Genomic DNA, 20,992 nt, shown 5'->3' on the forward strand with positions numbered 1-20,992 from the left:
GAAGAAGGCCCCTCCCCATTGTTTGCCAGTTTAAGAAAGTCCTGTTCCCACCACCTGCCTGTCTCGGCCACACCCTGGGCTGGCCTCCGGGCACCCAGGCCAGTTCCTCTCCTGGGCGGAGCCCTTCCCTTCCCTCCCCCTCCCCCCGGGGCAGAGCCTCCTAGCGCAGAGGTTCCGCTGGAAAGCAGGGGCTCTGGACGCCGGACACAGCCACACACAGAGGGCCAAGACTCTTCGATAATATTGTTTATTGTCCACTGACCGAGCGACCACTCCAGAATGATACAAAGCATTGGAGACATGCGCAGCCTGCTTGGCGACTCTGAGCGTCTCTCGCGGGTCCCAGCACCGGGAGGTCCCGGGCTTGGCGTTCCAGCAAAAACACATCGCCCCAGATTTTTAAAAATCCAAACAAAACACACAAAACCCACAAAGCTTTAAATTACGGCAGCAAGTCCTGGTATTTCTTATTACTCATCAAGCAAAGGTTTGGAAATAACTACAATGTAAACTTTATTGTAAATATTTCGAGCCGCTTGCATAAAGACAACGGAGGGAGGAGAGAGAGCAGCACTCAGCACATAACATAAATTCACAACGACGCCGAGTGCGGGGCCTTCTTCCACCGCGCAGACACCGCGACGGGATCCGAGTGCCCTTGTCCCACAGCTGCCACTGGGCACTTCCTCTCAGCTTTTTCTTTTTCTCCCGCTCGGCCCGGCTAACGGACCACCGTGTGTGGATTAAGTTACAAAGGCCGTCTCAGAACCAACCGGCTCAGAGGTCCTTCTCCTTGTGATACCTTGAACCCGGGAAAAGATGGGAGACGGAAATAGCAACGATAACTCAAGAGAACTCAGGGCGAGAGCTGCAGGAACCGCCGCCCCGGGCTGGGACCGCGCCACACTCTCAGGTCCGGGGCCGACGCTGCCACGGGCAGAGACCTCGAAAGGGAAGGTGCACGTCTAACACCGACCAAGGGTGATAACACACACAGCACAGAAGTGATTACAACGGGTGTCAGAGACCAACCAGAGCATCGGAAGAGTCAGCAGAAACGGGAGTACATGTTACAGAGGATAACCCCGTGCAGGCAGCCGGCGGGAGGGGCGGCCGGAGCACCTGGAGGGCTGGTGCGGACTGATCCCAGGCACCTCGCAGACTTTCCCGCCGCCGCACAGCGCGGACGCCGGTGCCCTCGGAGCGGGGCTGGTCCCCGGCTCTTCTCCTCGTCTGCCCTGGGGAGGGAAGTCATCGGGGTCTACACTGATCGGGTCCTGGCTGCGCACGGGGCTGCATGCCACTCGGGGGTCAGCGGTCTTGCAGGCGCTGTGGGGGTCCCTGCAGAAGAGGGCAGGCTTGGAAGGTGGTGACTTTGAAAGTGGTTGGCGGGGGGGGGGGGACCCTCGCAGGCCAGCAGGCCGGCCACGGTTTCGTGGTGCGTGGGCGTGCATGCACGTGTGCCTGGCGTGTGTGCGTGCCTGATAGTCACCATACACTCCGAACAGCTGGTCCTTACAAAACAAGTAGGATTGAGAAGATTATCTTTGTTCTTACTGAGCAGTCTCTGCCAGTGTTAACCCCCACGTTGCCGGCATCCGAAAACCGCTCTTGGGGAACAGGTCCCCGAGCTCGCTAGGAACGAGGTTTCTTAAGGGAGACATCTTGGCGCCGTGAGGGACACCAGCAGAGGCCGGGGCGCCTGCGGGTGGGTGCGTGCACTGCCTGAGAAGGCGTCTTTAGCAACAGGAGACGGATGCCTCTTAAAGCCGGCAACCGCGTCCTGGGGGCCCAGCAGGAAAGGAGTTTCACGGAAGCCACCTGCGCCGAAATTCGTCCCTCCCTGGGTGGGACTTCACAGGACACTGGGCTAACTTCCTGCCTGGAAATCCAGGCACAGGGACTGCCAGTCTGGGGGGTGGGGTGGGGGGGACACAGCAGGACCCGGCTGTTGAAGTCCCCAGGACGCATGTGGAGGGCACAGCCACCTCGTGCCTCCCACCACACGCTGCGCCCTGCAGAGCCTGTGTCTCAGCGTCGAGGCCAGAGCGAGGAGGCACGGGCACGAGGGACTCTGGGAGCTCAAGGCTAAACCGCAAGGGCGGCCAACGGTGCCCCTGGGCACCTGTCCTCGGGACGGAAGGTCTGATGTCCCCCCAAGGGTTGGGGAATGTGTGTGTGTGGGGGTGGCTGCAACGACCTGGCTGACGTGGGAGCGGTCACGCCCACATCTCCCCTCGCCCCGGAGGGAGGCGCCCACTGAATTCTGTGGATGGACGAACAGGAGTGACTGGGGCTCCCCGGGGAACGAGCTGCTCCTGGAACGCGGGAGTCACAGGTGTGCCGTCCGAGTCAGCTCCGGGGAGCTGGGGGCGGGGGCCGGACACCCCAGGGCAGGCGGGGTGGACGCTGCAGGAAACGAGGGACGTGCCCCTGTCGAGACGAAGGGACCTGGTAGGCCTGCTACACAGTCTTGCGACGACCCTCGAGTTTCTGCAAAATGCACATTCCCAGGCTCTGCCCTGACCAGGCCGGGGGGGCGGGGGGGGGCGCCCCCGAAGTGCTGCCCGCTCAGCGCCGGTGCGGTGCCAAGGCCGGGCCTGGGGGGAAGCCCGCGTCCCGCCCCTGCCCGCAGCCCCGGACCGAGACCGAGGCGCTCGGAGCCCAGGCCAGCGGTGCCGTGCGGGACGGGCCTGTCCTTCCAGAGCCGCAGCCGTGTTTGCGGGGGGCGGGGCGGGGCGGAGAACGACACGGATTTAGACCCACTGGGAGGACTGCTTTATTCATGCTGTTTCCGGGGAGGGGTGTCGGAGCTAGACCAGTCTGCACTCTCGGAGGCTCTCGGGTCGGCCGCGGGGGCGGGGCGCCGCGGCCTGCCTACGGGTCCTCGATGTCCAGGAACTCCTGCTTGGGCGGCGCCGCCCCGCGGTACCACGCGCAGGAGCCGTCGTTCCGCTTGATGCAGGCGAAGAACTTGGCCTGGTGCCCACTGATGCTCTTCTCCGTGACCCAGTCCATCCACAGGCACTCGTCCAGGGAGGAGATGTAGCAGGGGATCATGGGGCAGCGCGTGATCTAGGAAGAGGGGGGCGGAGCGCGGCTCAGGGGAGACCGAGGCCGCTGGGGGGCGTGTCCCAGGCCTGGCAGAGCCCCTGGCACAGGCGGCCAAGGGCACTTGGTAGGGTGGAGGACCACAGGGGCACTGAGTGGCACGTGGAGCTGGGACGGCGGGGAGCCCGCTCTGCCCGCAGCCTCTGCAAACAGCAGCAGGCAGGCTGCCCACGGGGAGGTGAACCCAGGGCGCCCTGTGCACCCCTGGCCACTGTGGGCGCTCCTCTACCGCGGGCCTTCTGGTCTACCCTCCCCGCGCACAGCAGTGACACTGCCTCCGCCCACCGCCCCCCCAGTGCAAAAGTGAGGATCGCAGCAGTGAAGGGCCTGAAGCTTCCTGCAGGGAGTTGGCGGGTGAAGGGAAAGACCGTGTCTTGCTCCTGCCCAAGGCCACTTGGGCTCGGGGTGGAGCGGGGTGTGGGGGTGGGTCAGGAAGCAGCATTCAGGCTGAGGAAGCCGAGTCTACAGGAGGGCGAAACCTCCACGGCCATGAGAAGAAGAAGAACTTGTTTTTTATTTTGTGTTGGGCGCAGAGGCGTCTGCTCCACGTACGTGGGGCTGCAGGTCAGAATCCTCGTCTCGAACAAGCGAAGGGCCGGGCTGAGGACGACCCACAAGGACGGGTGGGAGGGCCATGTGCACACGGTGCCCAGCACCTCCCAGGCCCTCGCTCACCCGTGGTGAGGCCAAGGGGCGCCTGGCACCCAGCAGCACGTCCTGCGACGGGGCTGGCAGGTGGGGTGGGTGGCGCCGGGATGGCTCACCTTCCGTGCCCATACAAGGATTGGTGACGCCCTCACTGGGCTGCTTTTAAAGAAGGGAGCTGGGGCTCCTGGCGCTCTCGGCACATGGGTCCCACCGTTACAAGGACCCGTGCGTGGATGGGGCTGGGGCGCTGGCGAGAGGGCAGCGTGTGGGGCTCTTACACAGCCCCGGCCTCGCCCCTGCACCATCGTGGAAAATATAGCCACAGTCTCCCCACAAACTCCTTCCACAGGAAGCTCCCCTTCCTAGGAGCGCCGGGCCCCTGCCCAGACCAGGGCCCGGGGCTCTGTCCCCACCAGACGGCCTCACTGGCAGGGACGCCACATGTCCCCACAGCCCTGGCTGAGTTGAGACCCTGCGCATCAAGTGGCCCTGCAGAGCAGGGCGTGGAACTCTGCAGCCCACCGGGAGGCGGCGGGGACCGGGTGAGGCCTGGAGGGAGGGCTGGCTTACCTTGCACTCACAGCCCATCTGGTACCTGTGGTTCAGGCTCTTCTTCTGGGTGGTGCTCAGGGTGTCCCAGGGCACGATGAAGTCACAGAGGGTGACGTGCATCTTGCCGTCCCCCTCGGCCTTTCCTGAGGAGAGACGGGGATCCCGAGCTCAGGGCAGGTCCCGGCTGCCTTGGTGCTCCTGCCCGCCTCCTGCACCAGGCGCGGCTTAGGCACAGGAAGGTTCAGTCCCAACGCCACCGTGTGCTGGGTCGAGCTGTGTCCCCAGATTCCCAGGCTGGAGCCCTGGCCCCAGCAGCTCAGGAGGGGACAGTGTGTGGGAACAGGTCTTTGAAGAGGCAAGTTGGTTAAAATGAAGTCACTCGGATGGGAGCAAATCCAGGCCTTACGAGGTGACCAGGACACAGGCGCACACAGAGGGACGACCGTGTGGGGACACGGGGAGAGGCCGGCCGTCTGCACACCAAGGAGAGAGGCCTCAGGGGAAGCCAGCCCTGCCAACACCTGCCCTTGACTTTCAGCCCCCAGGACCGCAAGGGAACGAGTGTCTGTGTGTAAGCCGCCCGGGCTGCGGTGCTTATCACAGCAGCCCGAGCTGACGCAGACGCCACGCGTTCCTTATTCTCTCTCTCTCTCTCTCTCTCTCTCGCGCGTGCGCACATGCGCGCACCCGTGCCTCTGTTTCCCCGGGGCCTCGGCTTTGGGAGCTGGAGCTCTGTCTCTCCGGGCACCCGTTCGGGCTCCGTGCGGCACTGCGGGGGAAGAAGCGGACCGAGGGGCAGGGCTCCTCCTGCAGCAGTGACTCCGAGCCTTCACAACTGGGAGGGAGAAGTGTTCGGTGGCCTTCACACTTCCAAATTAGATACTTGACCTTTTCCCCCAGAGCTGTAGCCATGTCCTGTGAGTTCAGTGCATCGAAGGACGGCGCGCCACCGGCCGAGGGCAGGCGACTTACCCCTCCGTCCTGGTTTCTTCCGGCACTTCTTACCCACAGTGCACCGCGCACTCCCCCCCATCACCCACAATGCGCTGCGGCCCCTTCCCCTGCCTTACCCATCACCCACAGTGCACTGCGGCCCCACCCCCTGCCTTACCCATTACCCACAGTGCACCGCGGCCCCTCCCCCTGCCGGCTCACCCATCACCCACAGTGCACTGTGGCCCCCCTTACCCATCACCCACGGTGCACTGCGGCCCCTCCCCTCCTGCTCACCCATCACCCACAGTGCACTGCGGCCCCTCCCCGCCTGCTCACCCATCACCCACAGTGCCCTGCGGCCCCTCCCCGCACTCCCCGAGCCTCGGCTACTGTCTCCCGGCCGGCCTCAGCGTCCTCGTCCAGTTGGCCGTGGCCTCTCTCACGCATCTTGCTCCCTCCCCACATCGTAAGCACAGGGTCACGGTTGTGGGTCACGGTTGCGTCTCAATCCTTTTCCAGCCACAGCTCCTCGCACAGAGTAGTTGTTCAGTAAAAGTTCCCTGACGCCGACTGCGGCATTTGTTCCGACGATTTGCTTCGTTATCTGTTCTCCGTTGTGAGCTTGTCACCACCAATCCCAGCCTCTGCGGACAGGAGGCGGAGGCAGGGCGAGGACGTGGCATGCAAACCGGATCCTTTCAACGGTCCTGGCTGCCGAGCGAACTGACTCGGGGGGTGTGCGGGTGCAGGCGCATCTTGGGGCGCGAAGGGAGACCCCTCGAGGAAGCGGCGATCGACACTCGCCTGGGCGTGCGGGACGGGAGGGTCTGCTACAGCACTCCACCCTCGCCCGCCTCGGAGGACACGACGTCGTTCTTGGATCCAAACGGGAATTAATTAAAATTTGTAACTAAGAGTGGTGTGTTTATTTTTCCTCTTGGAGGAGAGGACCCTAGGAGAAAATTACAGGGACGATTCTCTGAGAGCGCCTTAACAGGAGTGCGTGACTCGCCACGGGAAGGTGACTCATCACCCCGGAGGGGGTGGGCTGCCTCGGGCCGGGCGGTCACTCCCGCCCCGTGACTTCCGGTTAGCCCGTCCTGACTCCGGAGGAAGAGTCAGAACCTGTGCTTTAGAAAGTCCACACGGGGCTCGACCCGGAGCCATCGCGGGGCCCAGGGAAGAAGCAGGACTGGAAGGGTCAGCAGTACCAGCAAAGGAACTGAAATGCATCTCATGTCACTTGCTGGCTTCCAGTGTTACACGTGAAGTCGGCTGAGGGGACAAACAGTTACCGAGTGAGTGTATCTTCCAACGTCCTGAACGCGATGGCAGGCGCGGCTACCGCTCGGCGGTTCGGGTGCAGCACGCCTACAATGTGGGTGCCACACTTAGGCGTGTAATGAATTAGACGATGCATTATTCAGACCGGGGACATTTCAGTAGGCTCGTGTGTGGGGCCAGCACAGGACACAGACGTGGGACAGAGATGATCGGAAGTTGTTAGGCTTTCTGTGCTTGGTCCTCACCCCTTCTCCTGGGCACAGACATCCCGCTTTCGGACACAGGACTGAGCAACACGGATCCTCCTTCCACGTCCCCCAAAAGAAAGAAAATAGAGCGACCCCCAGCCAAGGGGTCACCACAGAGCAAAGCGAGAAAATCCCTCCCATCGTGGAGATTTGCACGTGGGGGTCATGTACATGATGAAATCTGTTCTGCGGAGCAAACACGACGACTAAGCGGTGACACTGCTCCTGCCCTCGGCACCCGCCCTGGACCCACGCCTCCCGGGCAGGCCTGCAGTTTCCTCACGGGCTCCGGGGCACGTGGGACAGGGACGGATTGGAGCCACACACTCAGTGCGAACACGCCTGCTGGGACCGTCTCCTAGGCTGTCCGGCCTTCGGACCCGGTCGGAGGGACGGAGGATTTGAACTGTCCGTCTCTGGGAGTGACGGGCGGTGCCGAGGTCGTCCAGGCCTCTGGGCGAGAGGCAGGTCTGGCTGGCCAGAGAGCGCCCTGAATATGAACGTGACATCCTCTGTGAGGAAGAGGCAGGGCCTCGGCCTGGGTGCGGCCCCCGAGAGTGCGCTGGCAGAGGCCCGGCCCGGCCGGGTGGAACGGGAGGTCGGCCTGTGACCTGGAGCCTCGAAGGTTCTCGTTAGAAGCTGGCTCTCAGTCCTGCCTGCACACCGAACTTTTCTGGAAAGCTTTAAGGACACTGCTGCGGCCCGTGCATCAGATTTGCAAACTCCCAGCGGAGCTCTGTGGGGCGGGGTGGGCGGAGGGCCCCTGGCCAGGTGTGGGGCGGTGCAACCATGCCAGCCCAGACTGAATGAACAAGGAAGGCAGCGGAGGGGAGGAGACCCTGCAGCCAGGCTGACTGGGGGCTAGCTCCTGGCTGCACCACGCCCAGCAGCGAGGCCCAGGCCGAGGCGTGCGGAGGACCGCCTGCAAGCTGGTGCTGTGGGGAGGGAAACCTGGAGCCTATGGTGCTGACACTTGGGCCCAGCCCGGTCTTACGCTGCCAGGGTGACGTCCACTGACATTTAACAGTCGGTGCGTGGAAGTGGGCTCCGCGCCCACACTGGGTCCGGGGTGCACGGCCACACCACCCTTCTCCCTGGTCTTCCCACCTGTAAACTTGGGGGTCGTAATGGCACCCTCCTCAGGGGCGGAGGAGGCGGGAGGGGCGGTAAGAGGTGAACAGACTCAGCGTGAAAGGCATGGGGACGGCGTCAATGCCAGAATAAAGGCACTCCGATCTCCAGTCACAGGCGGGCGGTGAAGTCTGTGGTAGATGCCAGACGGAGGTCACTTTACCACCCGCAGCCCAAGGCCATGGGACCCCAGCCTTCCCTCCTCCGGGGCTTCCGCAGCGCTGCAGTTCGGCCAGACAGCCCCTAGAGGGCGGCTGGAACGGGACTCTGGGGCCGTCGTTTCCCAGGGCTGGTCCTCCCGGACCAGCACAGAGAGGACAGACCAGCACAGAGAGGACGAGGGGACGCCGAGGCCTGGATTTGCTGCGGCAGCAAGTTCCCAGCGCCGTGCAAGTTCTGTCTCCTTCCTCCGCTCCGCAGACCGTAGTTTTCTCACCATAAGAGCAATAGATGGCCGTGATTTGCAAAACCGAGCCAACACAGGAAAGTAGCAATAGGAAAGGAGACATACGGGGTGATAAGACGCAGGCTGATTTCCGCCCACGCTGTTGCCGGCGCGCCGAGCGTCCCTGCCAGCCCTGCGCGGGCTGCTGCGCCCGCACCGGGCGTGCCACTGCCCGCCCCCCCCCGCCCCCCCCCCGCCTCTGCCCCTCCTGTGTTCCTGCGGCAGCGGAGTCAGGGGTCGGAGCTCTGCCTCCCGCCTTTGTCCCCATGCCCTTCTCTCCGCTGGATGTCATTTTTCTTACAAAAATAGCGGTTGCTGGGACCGGAAGACGGAGCGGAAAGGCAGCTGCTCTGGCACGCAGTCTGGCGGCCCCGCGAGCGATGAAACGCAGTCGCCATATGCCTCGCAGCTCCACGCCCGGGCACCCACCCAGGAGGAATGAAAACACACGTGCACACCAAGGCTCATGCATGAGTGTCCATGGCGACGCGGTTCACACTCACGGAGAGGTGGAAACCAGCCCACGCCCACGAGACGATCGACAGGGAGACACGGTGTGGCGCGCCCACTCAACGCTGGGGTGTTCTCCGGCCAGAAAGAGGCGTGACGTTCTGACACCTGCCTCACCGCGCACGGACTTTAAACACAGGGGAGCGACCCCATGGTGGGAAGGTCTGGAATGGGGGGCTCCACAGAGTCAGGACGCCGGTGGGTGGTCGCTGAGAGCTGGGATGGGGGTGGGGAGGGGGCTGGGCAGGCAACAGCAAAGGGCACACACACCTGTGTCAAGGCCAAAACCACGGAGTCGCAGGTCGCCCATGGGCGGACTGCGCGGTGTGTGTTTTATCTCATGAAACGGCTAACCACCAGCTCTCAGAACGCGTACGCTGTTCAGAAGTGCCCATGAAAGAAGGAAAAAGCCTCCCATCGCCCCACAGGAGGGCAGCCAGAGTCTGGGTGTAGCATCAGAGTCGCCTCAGCGGCAGGTGCCGGGCATGACCGCTGCGGGGAGGGCAGGAGGGGCAACCGAGGTTGCATCCCAGAAATCTCCCTCCCGCAGGGGCCTGCAGGTGCACGGCCAAGGTCAGCCCCTCCTCCTGACACTAAATCAGAGTCCTTGCACCTGTGAGGGTCTATCCCTCTTTGCCTGTGACGGGCACTCACTCGAATTCCATTTGCTGAAACACAAAACCCGTCTCATCTTCCCTAATCTCCTCCCCTGCGCCTCCCCTGCCGTGGGGCCAGTGCAGTGTCCGGACCTCCAGAGCCCCCGCTGCCCGAGCACTGTGGGGGTGGGGGAGGGCACTACGGGCACCGGGTGAATATGCCCTGAATTTTGAACATTCTCAGTGCAAGGGGGGAAAGGCACAAACAACCTGAACAGAAGGAAATCCCTTGAGTCACGGAGATTCGGATTTGGAGTTCATTTACATGATTAAATTTATACTGTGGCGCAAAACACGATGCCTGTCTCTTCCTTCTGCTTAAGGCGGTGATCCGAGCCCCACTGTCCCTGGGGGGGGGGGGCCGGAGTGGCCCTTGCTGACCGACATGGCGCTAGCCAGGCCGGGGGCCACCAGCCACATGAGGCTGTTTGCAGGACACTTAAACCGGTGGACACGGAGTCTCACCAGAGCTCAGCTCTTCACGGCACCAGCCCTAGGTGCGGGCTGGGGGCCCCACGAGGCAGCACAGAGCATTTTTACTGTCCCTGGGAGTCCTGTCAGACCAGCGGGTCCGGAGTCCCGGCAGCTCTGCCCCACGAGGGACATGTGGTGATGTCTGAAGACCCCACGACGAGGGGGGAGGATGGTGTGGCAGTTGCAGTGGAGGCCAGGGACACAGGCCCAGGCCCTGCACTGCAGGGGACAGCCCCACAGGAGGAGGGTCCCGCAGGCCGAGGTGAGCGTCCCGCCCCCAACTCCCGGGGTGCAGCCTGGGGCAGGCAGCGGGGGCAGGAGAAAGAAGCGAAGGGAAATGCCTTCATTTAAGAATGGAGTATAGTGTCCCAGGTTCGATTCCCAGCCAGGGTACATTCCTGGGATGCAGGCCATAACCCCTAGCAACCGCACATTGATGTCTCTCTCTCTCTCTCTCTCTCTCTCTCTCTCTCCCTCCCTCCCTTCCCTCCCTAAAAATAAATAAATAAAATCTTTAAAAAAAAAAAAAAATGGGGTATAAACAAAGCAGGTGCGACAGTCACCCACAGTGTCCACCAGACCGTGGAACGTGCTTCCGTCCTGGAGAGGCAGGAATCCCAGCCCCGCTGCAGTGAAGAGGGACCTGGGGTGACACCGGCCAGATGAGAGGGGACAAACCCTGCGTGAGCCCACTCAGAGGCGCCAGGTTCACGGAGACAGAAAGTAGGCGGTGGGTGTCGGGGGCTGGGGGAGGGGCGGGGAGTGGTGTTTCGTGGGGACCAGCTTCCTGTCCGGGAAAATGAGGTTCTGGAGCCGCTGGAGGCGGCGGCCGCCGCACAACAGCGTAAACGCGCCTGATGCCACTGAACCGTGCGCTCAGAAGTGGTTAAAAGGGTCGGTTTCAGGTGACGTGTGTTTTACCGCCATAAACACAAACAGACGCGAACACAGGAGCGGGGAAGTGGCGTGCGTGCTGGTACCTAAGGACGCCCGCAGACGTGAAACGGGGTCTCAGGGCTCCCTGGCGCCCCCTGCCCGCCCGGGGTCTCCCCGGCGCCTCCGCAGCCTCCGCAGCCTCCCTTTCCGGAACCAGAGGCCCAGCTCTCCCCTCTCCGTCCCCACCGGAGCTCAGACCCCCCTACCTGTTACTGTTTCTCCCCGCCGAGTGCCCCGCCCCGCACGGCTGCAGCTGGGGAGGGGGAGGAGGGGCGGCAGGCGAAGGGGCACCGGGGATTCTGGGAAAAGGTGGGCGGGGCAGAGGTCGCTGCCGGCTGCTCCTCCCGCCCCCACGGTCTCCAGGATCACTCCGCGTCCACACCCGTCTACGTACCCGCGATGAGATACTCCTTCTTTCCGCCGACGTCCAGGGAGACCCCGCAGATGGCGGAGGAGGGGGCCGTGTAGATAAACTCGATGTCCTTGTCGGGTCCTTTGAACATCTGCAGGACGAGGACGAGGAAAGGTAAGCGGAGGAAGCTGTGCGGCCCCCCGCGGGGCCGGTCCGCCCAGGACTGGGCGGGGTCCCGCTCGCACCGAGACTCGGGCGGAAGACACCCATTCCCACCGCACAGCGGTGCTCCGCAGTCCTCACGGCTCGGTGTGGCGCTGTCCGCAGGCAGCGGGGACACCTCCGCCCGGAGGGACCCCTCTTGGACACCGCCTGCGCGCTCCACGCTACCAACAAGGTCACTGCCGAACCTCTGCGAGGGGCTCGTGTGTCTCTGGGGCCTGTGCTGCTTTTGAACCCCACCCCAAGAGAGCGCAGGCCCCGACGGGCATCACGGAACGTTCCGTAGAACCATGGCAGATGTGGTGACTCCACCTGAGGCCACGCCATGGTTTTCACCCATTGAAACCAAGGGTACGCATTCCCGAAGTACCCGAGCTGATGGGGCCACGCCGCGTCCCCACAGCCTGTCAGGTGCGTAGGGACGCTGGATCAGCCCGTACCTGACGCCCTTGCTGTCTGCTCCAAGGATGGCTGGACTTTGTCCAGGAACCCAGCGGCACCCCGAGACGGGGGTGGGGGGCCACTGCCGCACGGTGTCCGGCCTCTGGGGACTCAGCCTCACTGCCCGCCCGCCCGCCCGAGGGGGCAGCCGGGGCGCCCGCCCTCTCACCTTGATCTGCTTGATCTCGTACTCGATCCTCTTGATGGGGTTGCCGTAGATGTCATTGCCCGACCCCACCTCCTTCTCGCCGACCACCTTGGCCCTGATCACTGCAACGCAGAGAGACGCAGGGGTGAGCGGCAGCCTCGCACCTCCGTCCTGGCTCCGAGGCCCAGGGACCGAGGCCCCAGCAGAGCCCTGGGGGCCGCACTCTGGCCGAGCAGGCGGGCCAAGCGGTAGCCCCGAGACGCCCCCTGGCTCCAGGATTCCTCAGCAAAGGGCCCCGCAGACCCCTAGGCGGGCTGCCGGTTTCGGACAGACACTGGTTGGAACAAAGCCCCCTGTGGCCCCTGGGGCCGGAGTGCCTGGGGGCCTTCCCACACTCTCCCAGGTGCCCGCCGTGGCGGCTGGGGGGGAGGGGAGCAGACAGACCGGCCCGGGTCCAGGTCATGAGTTTGGATGCCGAGACTCCCCCACCTGCCGTCCATCTGCTGCCCACCGGCAAAGGCCTTTCCAGGCTGAACCTCTTAGAGGGGGGCTAGGGGCCCACCTCCCAGGGGCCCCATCCCACGTAGGTCTGGGGACTTGAATCTAAAAGGTCTCCCCTGCTCCGCTGCTCCCTCAACCTGTCCTAAAAGGATCCCCGAAAAATGCCCTGCGGACGGTTCTTTGTAATAACGAACATTCTACCCCGGGCGTGATGGGAGGGGCGGAGCATTTTAACCGAAAGGGCGTGGACTGGGGACGGGAGCCGTCATGTGGCCCATGGGACACGGGCCCAGGAAAGAGGCCAGGAGGAAAGAAAGACGATCCTGGACCAGGACACAGGACGAAGGACAGGGGAAGAGGTCAGACTGGAAAGGTTCCGGAATGTTCCCCAGCGGCCGAGGCCACTCAGGAGCCCCACACCCCAGAGCTTCCTCATGGCACGGAGGCTGGGACCCGCTCCCCCCCGCCTCCCCCCGGTCACCTGACAACAACCCACGTCAGCGGCTCACACCGCCCCTGGGCACAGCTGCCCTCTTTCCACTTGGAGGCTTATCAGCCGGCGCCACAAACCGTTGTAATGGCTTTAAAAGCTTTGCCCTGCAAACTGCAACTGTGCAGGGCCGCTCGGGGGAAGAGTCGCCCTGGTGTGGATGTGCGGGGAATCAGAAATGAGGAGCAGGCAGCTCCCCGCCGAAGGGAGCGTCCCACCTCCAGCCCTCCCCCCGCCCCGGCAGGCAGCTGGGGTCCCAGGAGACGCTGGCCACAGCCGCCTGTCCCCACAGAGCAGGCAGGCCCAGGCACCTGGGTCCATCCTCTCTGCCCATCGCCCTGGCCCCAGAGGGCCCTCCGAACCTCGGCCGGGCACCACGGCCCCACCAGGGGGGCCCCAGCTCGCCCGCCCGGGGCCAACCTGAGTCTTGTTTCCGCTGTTGGCGCTGAGTCACGACCGGCCCCGGCCTCGGGTTCCTGTTTCCCAGGCCGAGCCAGGCCCCCACCTGCACAGTCATGTCTGGGAAATGCCACCCGGAAGGCCACCCCTGAACCGTGGGCTCCGCTCTTGGTCGAGCAGGTCACCCTGTTTCCCGAGTCCACGCCCACCCCCAGTGCCAGGCATCTTTTCACAGTCCCGTCCCTTCCAGCTGGAACAGCCACGTCGGCCGCCCGCTGCCCTGTCTGCGCTGGGAGACGCTCTGCAGCCTGGTGCCCAACAGGCGCTGCCTCGGCGCCCCCGCTCTGTGGTGCCCCCGGTCCGCAGTATCCCCCCGAGCCTGGGCGGCCCCAGCTCCGGACACACACACACACACACACACACACACAGCATTCTTCCGTGTGCCAGCCCCTCCCCCCTGCCGCCAGAACGTCCACTCATCCTTCAAGGCCCAGCTGGCATCGCCCGTCCTTGTCTCCCCGCCCCCCGCCCGGGAAACGCCGCCCTGTGCCACGCCCCGCACCGCTAGGCCGCCCACAGAGAGTGGCTGTCCGCCTGTCACCTCAGAGGCCCAGGTCAGCTCCCGTGCAGACGTGAGGGGCCGTGGGCTGGACCTGCGGCTCACCGCCTGCCTCACCCGCACCTGGTGGCTGCCACCCCGCACCCACAAGGGTTTCTGCCGCCCTGTCGTTGCAGCAGAGCCACTGTCCCAAGTCTCTGTGGCAGCGTCATCAGCCTGTGATGCACACGAACCGGAGCAGCCAGAGGAGGTGATGACAGTAGGAATGCCGCCAGCCGAGCCGGGCGCACCGGCTCTGCATGCTCGCCGGGACCGACGGGACCTGCTCTCCAGAGGCCGCTGCCCTGCAGCCGCGCGAGGCACAGCAGGGGCTCCCACCCCCCTCGCACACGCCCCTCGAGGGGCCAGAAAGCGGCGGCGAGGTCGGCTGCCAGACAGCCAGGAGGCCCCGGTGTGCGCGGCGAGCTGTGGCCCATGCATTTTCCTCCCACAGCAGCCCCCCCACACCCAGGCAGTCCAAGCGGTCACTGGAAAGGGGCCCCGCAGGGCTGCGTGGTCTCAGGGAAGGCCACTGTCCTCGCTGAGACGCAGGCACAGCCCCCGGTGCCTGCCTCCGTCGGGCGGGGTGAGGACGGGGCTCATGGTGTGTGGGACACGGACGGGACACACAGCCACGTCTAGTTCAGGCCCACAGGATGGAACAGACGGCGGAGGGGACCAGGGGACCCCTCCCCCTCCCCGGGTGACAGCTGCGTCGCATGTGCCTCATCCGTCCGGCTCACACCCCACGTCTGTGTGTGACGCAGCTCCTGGGCGTAGCACTTAGTTTGGGGACTACAGACCATGTGGCAAGTTGCGGGCCCAGGAGAGGCTGTGGGTCCAGTGGCCAGGGCAGACTCGTGGGGTCGGCACTGGACTGCTGACCAGCACCGAGGCCGCCAGAGGCTTGCAGGGACAGACGGGGGCAGGGGCCAGCGGGACCTCAGCTCAGCCGTTCCGAGCAGAACAAGCATTCAGATTCGTCAGGGTCTCCCCGAACTCTGGGTGGGAACCTCCCCCCCACTTTGCAGAATGAGAGCTAATGGGAATCAAGAGGAGCAGAGAAGGGCCGGTTCCCGGGAACCACCCCAAACACAGCGAGACCTTCCAGCCACGAAGCTGAGGGCTGGCCCCACTCCCGTCCCGGCGGTGCCAGGGACCGGCCCTCTGGGGTCCGCACGCTGGGTGGGGAGCGCACACGCGAGGCTCTGGGACTCATCCCAGCCCCACGATCCCGTGGGTGAGGGGAGGCAGGGCGGCGTCATGCTGGCCCCCGGCCGGCTCTGACCCTTGACTTCTCAGGGCGGGGCCGCCTTTCGAGGGCACACCTGACAAGCGCAGCCCCGCAGGTGGTCCCAGGGCTGGAAGGGGGGAGGGGCGGGTGGTCCTTTAGTCACAGACCCCCGGAGCACCCACGTCGGGCAGGACAGCAGGCGATGGACCAGAACACAAGCAGCGCCGTTGCCAGCGGCCAGCGGTGGGTGGGGCGGGAGGCGCGGAGAGCCCTCCCGAAACACACGTGTCCTGCACCCAAGGTGACCGACGTCCCCGGGGAGCTCCAGGGCAGAGCCCTCTGGCTCTCGGGCCACTTACAGAACGGGGCTGGGGAAAAGCACAGGGACCCAAAGAACCTTCTGAGGGGAAATTAAAAAATCCAGGTCAGGTCCGGACACAGGTCCACTGAACACCTACTGTGTGTTGGGCCTGGTGTTGGGGCCTGGGGTAGCGGATGGGCTCCTGCCCCGCCCCTCCCCCCCCAGGAGCGGGCTGCCCCGCCCCTCCAGCCACGCCCCCCCCCTCCGCCACCGCCGGAACCAGAGGAAGCCGGAGGAGCGAGAGCCTGCGTACAGATTCGGGTTCTGCTCCGCTCCCCGGAATGACGGCCTCGCCCTGGGCCGCCGGGGTTTTGTTTTTCCTTCCCTCCCTGCTGCCGCTCACACCACATCTGGGTTTGAGATCGAGGGCGACCCGCTGGCTGATGCGCTCACCGCCAGATGTCGGCTACTGGAATGCACAGGCGTCCGCTCGATTGCAAGCACACGCAACCGCAGACCCCGCCCCCACCCCGGGCCGCGGACACCGCATGAGGTCACTTCCCCCAGCTCGGAGCCTGCAAAAACAATCCCCCCCACCCCGTGCAGCCGCCATATCGGGGGGGGGGGGCGGAAAAGAACGGGGCGGGTGGGAAGTCGAGACCGCGGACGGCGGTCCGAAGAACACAGGCTCCGTTGAGACTGCGGGAAACGGCAACCACCCACCGGGGGAGAAACCGGGGGAGGCCAGACTGCCCGCTGCTGTCCCGAGGGGCAGGGGACAGTGAGGGGCCTTGCTGGAAACCTCGGGTGTCCCCAGCACATGATGTGGCTTGGCCAAGATTCGTGTGTCTCCCCCGCCCCCCGCCCAGCCACATGGCGAGCCCTGCCGTGTCTGGGGACGCCCCGGGGGAGCCGCAGAGACGAGACTCAGGCTGTGCCACTCACTGGAGTGTGTTTATTGTCCTGCCACAGGCCCGGCGTCTGGGGTGGAGGAGGGGGCGCCCACGTGACATTCGCAGGAGTTTGTCCTGAGGGACTTTCCCAGCAGGCGTGTGCTCCCAACCCCCGAGGCCAGGTGAGGCTGGGGGTGTGGACACGTGACTCCCACGCAGTCCCGGCCCCGCTGTCCACGGGCTCTCTGCACGCCTGGCTCCCAGCCCCCAGCGCCGGCTGCGGCAGAGCTGCTGGCGGAGGAGAAACATCACCCGTTCCCCCAGACCACGTGCGAGAGCCCCGGGACTCGGAAAAACATCCGTCTCACGGAAGGTCCCGGATCATCTGAGCCCAGCGGGCGTGCTGACTCAGCTCCGCAGGGCCGGCAGCGTCCCCGCCCCCCCACCATCCCACCTCCCGCGGCCCCAGCTTGGACCCAGGAGGCGTGGGCGGGCAGGGCCGGGGTGCTCTCGGGTGCCGGTCCCAGCCCTTTGGAAAATGCTCAGAGGTCCCTCCCACGAGGGGCCCATGCTGCGTGCCCTTCACGGGGCGGGGGTGGGGGGTGGACAGAGGCTCCTGCGACCGGCCGGCACATTTGCCAAGGCCCCTGCTGGCCCCTGTCTGAGCGGGGGGCCGTCCTGCTGCTGTGACTGCAACCACCAGCGGCCAGGAGCGCCGTGGGCCTTGGTGCAAGAGCGGGGCAGCCGTGTGCGGCCACGGGGGCCACCGGCCACAGGAAGGACCACACGCGTCTTAGCTGCGGTGGTGCGGAGGGCATGCCCTGCACATCCCGTGGTCCCTTCTGCGCCTGCGGGCAGATGACCCTGCAACCGGCCCGGAGGACTTCCGAGAGGAGACCCAGCCTGGGGAGGGACCCCGGGCTCCCAGGGGGTGCCCAGCTCGGCTGGGACCCTCAGGGGCTGGGGGGGGGGTCCACGCTGCCGTCTGCCTGCCTGCACACACCCCAGAGCAGGGGCGTGTGGCCATTCCCGCCCTCCGACCGCAGAGCCACCGCAGTCCTCCCCAGCCTGCAACCAGCTCCCACGGCTGCCGAGGGGAGGAGGAGCCCCATCCTGTGGTGACCAAGGGTCTCTGCTGGCAGGCCACTGCGTCACCTCCCGGGGCTCTGGGGGCTCAGCCAAGCCGGCTTTGCCCCTTTCCAACGGACTGAGCCTGCGCCATGGGCAGTGGGCTGACCTCACCTGCTGGAAGGGCTGGCAACCTAAAAAGGGGACTGTGCACAGCGCCCAGCACAGACCCACCCTGACTGACCGGGGTCCACGGCCCCGCCCCTGACCTGCAAGAGGGGACCAGTGCGGTGGGACAGCCTGGGAGAGGTCAAAGGTGGCGCGTGCCACCGGCGCTGGCTCCCAGCCTGGCAGTCTATGGTAGCTGTCCAGTCCCACCCGCCCCCCTGGCCCTACTGTCCGCCCAGCCCCCACCCCTCCCCAGGTGCCCCCAGTGGACATGGTCCGGGGGGGCCGTCCCCGGCCTCCACACAGGGCCCCCCTCGGTCAGTGGTGGAGCAGACGTCCTCCAAGTCCGCTCCTTTTAGGGAAATGAGGGGAAAAGGGGGCTGTCACTCAGTAATTAAAAACAGCTCTGTGCTGCTGGGGGGGGGTGCGGCGAGGGCTTCCTGTGTCCCTACAGCAGCGGCTATGAGAGACCAGACCCACCTCCAGTCCCTGCAAACCTCCCGTCCCCGGGGACCAGCTGCTGCCCCCCCAGTGCAGGGCCAGGGCTGTGCCTCTCCAGAGAGGGCGAGAGCAGGACTTGGCCCACGTGACTCAGGCCCCAGCCAGAAATGCCTGCAAGGTAGAGGCCCAGAGCAGATGGGTTTTGGGGTTGAGGGTCAGGCAGGCTGGGTGATGGGGTGCAGCCCCTCCCTGGCCCACGCCGCCCACGTGCCTGGGGCGTGGGGGCTTGCCAGGCCGGCCTAGTGCTGTTTAAGATTCTAGCGCGCACACGTGAGCTGCTGTCCACTGGGTGCCCGTCTCCATGGAGACCAGCTCTCCCATCTCTGTTTCCTGTCCGTTTGCTTCCCACCCCCGACCCGGGGCAGGAGGGGCCGGTCTCCTCCTGGCGCCCGGTGTCCGCTCTGCCCGGCGCCCGCTCTGCCGTGCAGTGGGAGGCGGCAGACCCGCCCCCGCTGCCCTCCCTGCCCTCCCGGATCCTGGCACGACCCGACGCCAGCCTTGGTGCCCTCCTCCGCCCTCCTCCCTCCGCCCTCCGCGCGGGCCCAGCGGGATCTCACGCCAGAGCCCTTGGTCACAGTCCCAAAGCCTTGGACCCGGCCCTTTGCATTCACGTGCCGCTGAATCATTTGAAAAAAATGCGCCCCGTCCCGGGAGGACCCGCTGAGAACAGTGCAGCTTTGTGGAGGAGCCGCTGCTCCCACTCTCCCTACCAAGGCCCGAGGGGCAGCCGGGGCGCACCGGGGGCAGGGAGGGGGCCTGGACGGGCACCGAGGGGTGACCCTGAGGCCCCTCGACGCTCCCCACCCACAGGCTGAGGGAGGGGCCCAGGGAGGCCGGGCGGGGGTGGAGGACTGCTAGAAACCAAGGGGCAGCACGTCACACCCACGCTGCTGCCCGTGCGCTGAGACACCCGAGGGCCAGGCCCGCGGCCGGGACCGACAGCACCAACAGTGCGTGGGGCCTCGGAGACCGGCGGCCTCCGGACTGAGCCCCATCCACCACGCTGCTCGGTTAGGAGGCGGAAGCGGGGACGTGAGGCTGGAATCTCAGCGCCCACCGTGGAGAAGACCCTCGAGGCTGCTGGCCCTGCAGACTGAGCCCTCAGGGCCGCCGTGGGCAGTGCTGGGCGTCGGTCCGGCCCTCAGCTCTCCAGGCCGGCAGGGCCGAGCCGGGACTGCCCCCTCTAACAGAGGACTGGGGGGAGGCTGGGGGCAGGTAGGCGGGAGGCGGGGTGCGGCCTGCAGCTGGCAGCCCCTTCCTGGTCCCTGGAAGGACTACGGAGGGCCCCCCAACTTTGAAAACCTGTTTTCCTGGTATCTTCCATTTCTGAGATCCTGGATGCCACCACACACTGTGACTGTGCACTGGGCTGGGCGGGAGAGGGGACAGGCGTGCGGGCCTGCAGGGCGGCACAGGGAGCTCAAGGTCGCATCCTGAAACAGACAGCACCCGCGGGCCCAGCAAGCGCCGGGGAGGCCCTGCCACCACGGGGGGAACTGCTGTCCCCCTGATGCTCCCGTCCTGGTGCCCCGTGGACACCCGTGGCCCGCACCTGCCTCCAGACCGAGCACGTCGGCAGCACCCACAGCCAACGCCTCTGTCCCCCACAAACCCCTTGGAGAGACGGGGCGACCCATCTGCCACCACACAGGCCGAGGACACCTTCTGGAGTCCCCACAGTGTGGGCAGGAGGCCGGGCTGCAAGGAAGGGACCGTGCAAGGAAGGTTCTAATAAACACAGAGTGAGAAGGGAAGAGGGCAGCTGGCCCAGATGTGGACGCAGAGGACACGGGAAGGAGGCCCATGGGGGAGGGCCTGAGAGGTGCCTCACGGGACGAGGGCGCACCCACCTGGCCGTGGGTTCGGGACCCTCAAGGCCCCCGGGGCTCCGACGAAAGCCTCCAGGTGCTGCTCCCCAGGGCACTCGGCACCATGGCCGTGCTGCCCCCGAGTGACCGACAGGAGCAAAGGGACATCCTCACAGAGATTAGAATCACGGCGACATCCCCCGGAGGGATGTGTTTTGGGAGGGCAGGCCCTGGGGGGCTGTTTCCCTCTCCACCCCACTGGCCTGGGCGAAGCAGCACCCGGTGCCCCCTAGGCCCTCCGTGGGCAGGTGGGCAAGGGCGTGGCGCTCTGTCCTCCAGCCGGGGGACAGTGTGGGTGCGACTGTCCGGGCAGAGGTGAGTCACCCCCACACCTACTTCCAGCTTGAGCGCGGCGAGGAGGGCGGCTCCTCGCCCGGAGCCCTCGGACCACAGGCGCGGCCTCTCGGGTGGGACACGGAAGCGGCCCCTCTGAGGCAGGCCCGTCCATCCATCCATCCATCCGTCAGGCTGCGGCCCCCAGGCCCAGTTGGGAGGACGTCGTCCTCAGGGCTGGCGTCCCCAGTGGCTCTAAACCCAGGGATCCCACGGCACCCTCCCGGCCCGAGGTGACCCCACAGGGGCAGACAGGAGTGGCAGGTGGCCTTGCAACACACAGAAGCCAGCACCCCCGCCCCCTGGTCATCGTCATAACAACAGCCCTCTGGGCCACAGCTGCATTCGCGATGGCGCCCGGGCTGGCTGCCCTTGCTGTGTGTTCAGAGGAAAAGCCACAGACAGTCGAAGCCCACGTGACAACTCGTGCTGCCGGAGGGCTCCTCACCCAGCCCTTGCGGAGCAAGGCCCCAGCCGCCGCGAGGCGGGCCGTTCCCGCCCGGCACAGTGGCACATCTGCGGGTTCTCGGTGCCCCTCAGGGAC

The 20,992-nt window shown here is 65.7% G+C and overlaps 1 protein-coding gene across 1 annotated transcript in view; it reads right to left on the reverse strand.

Moving 5' to 3' along the window:
- Positions 1-231: 231 nt before the first annotated feature.
- The window catches only part of TIMP2 (TIMP metallopeptidase inhibitor 2), a 39,372-nt gene continuing 18,611 nt past the window's right edge, over positions 232-20,992 (reverse strand). The window contains exons 2-5 of the mRNA XM_045835950.1: positions 12,116-12,216; positions 11,326-11,434; positions 4,330-4,454; positions 232-3,075 (exon numbers count right to left, since the gene is read on the reverse strand). Coding sequence (XP_045691906.1) covers positions 2,878-3,075; positions 4,330-4,454; positions 11,326-11,434; positions 12,116-12,216 — 533 coding nt within the window. The 3' untranslated portion in view covers positions 232-2,877. The remainder of the gene's footprint in view (positions 3,076-4,329; positions 4,455-11,325; positions 11,435-12,115; positions 12,217-20,992) is intronic.

Source organism: Phyllostomus hastatus, unplaced genomic scaffold, assembly GCF_019186645.2.
Source record: "Phyllostomus hastatus isolate PE091 unplaced genomic scaffold, TTU_PhHast_1.1 phas_contig_210, whole genome shotgun sequence".
Lineage (NCBI taxonomy): Eukaryota > Metazoa > Chordata > Mammalia > Chiroptera > Phyllostomidae > Phyllostomus > Phyllostomus hastatus.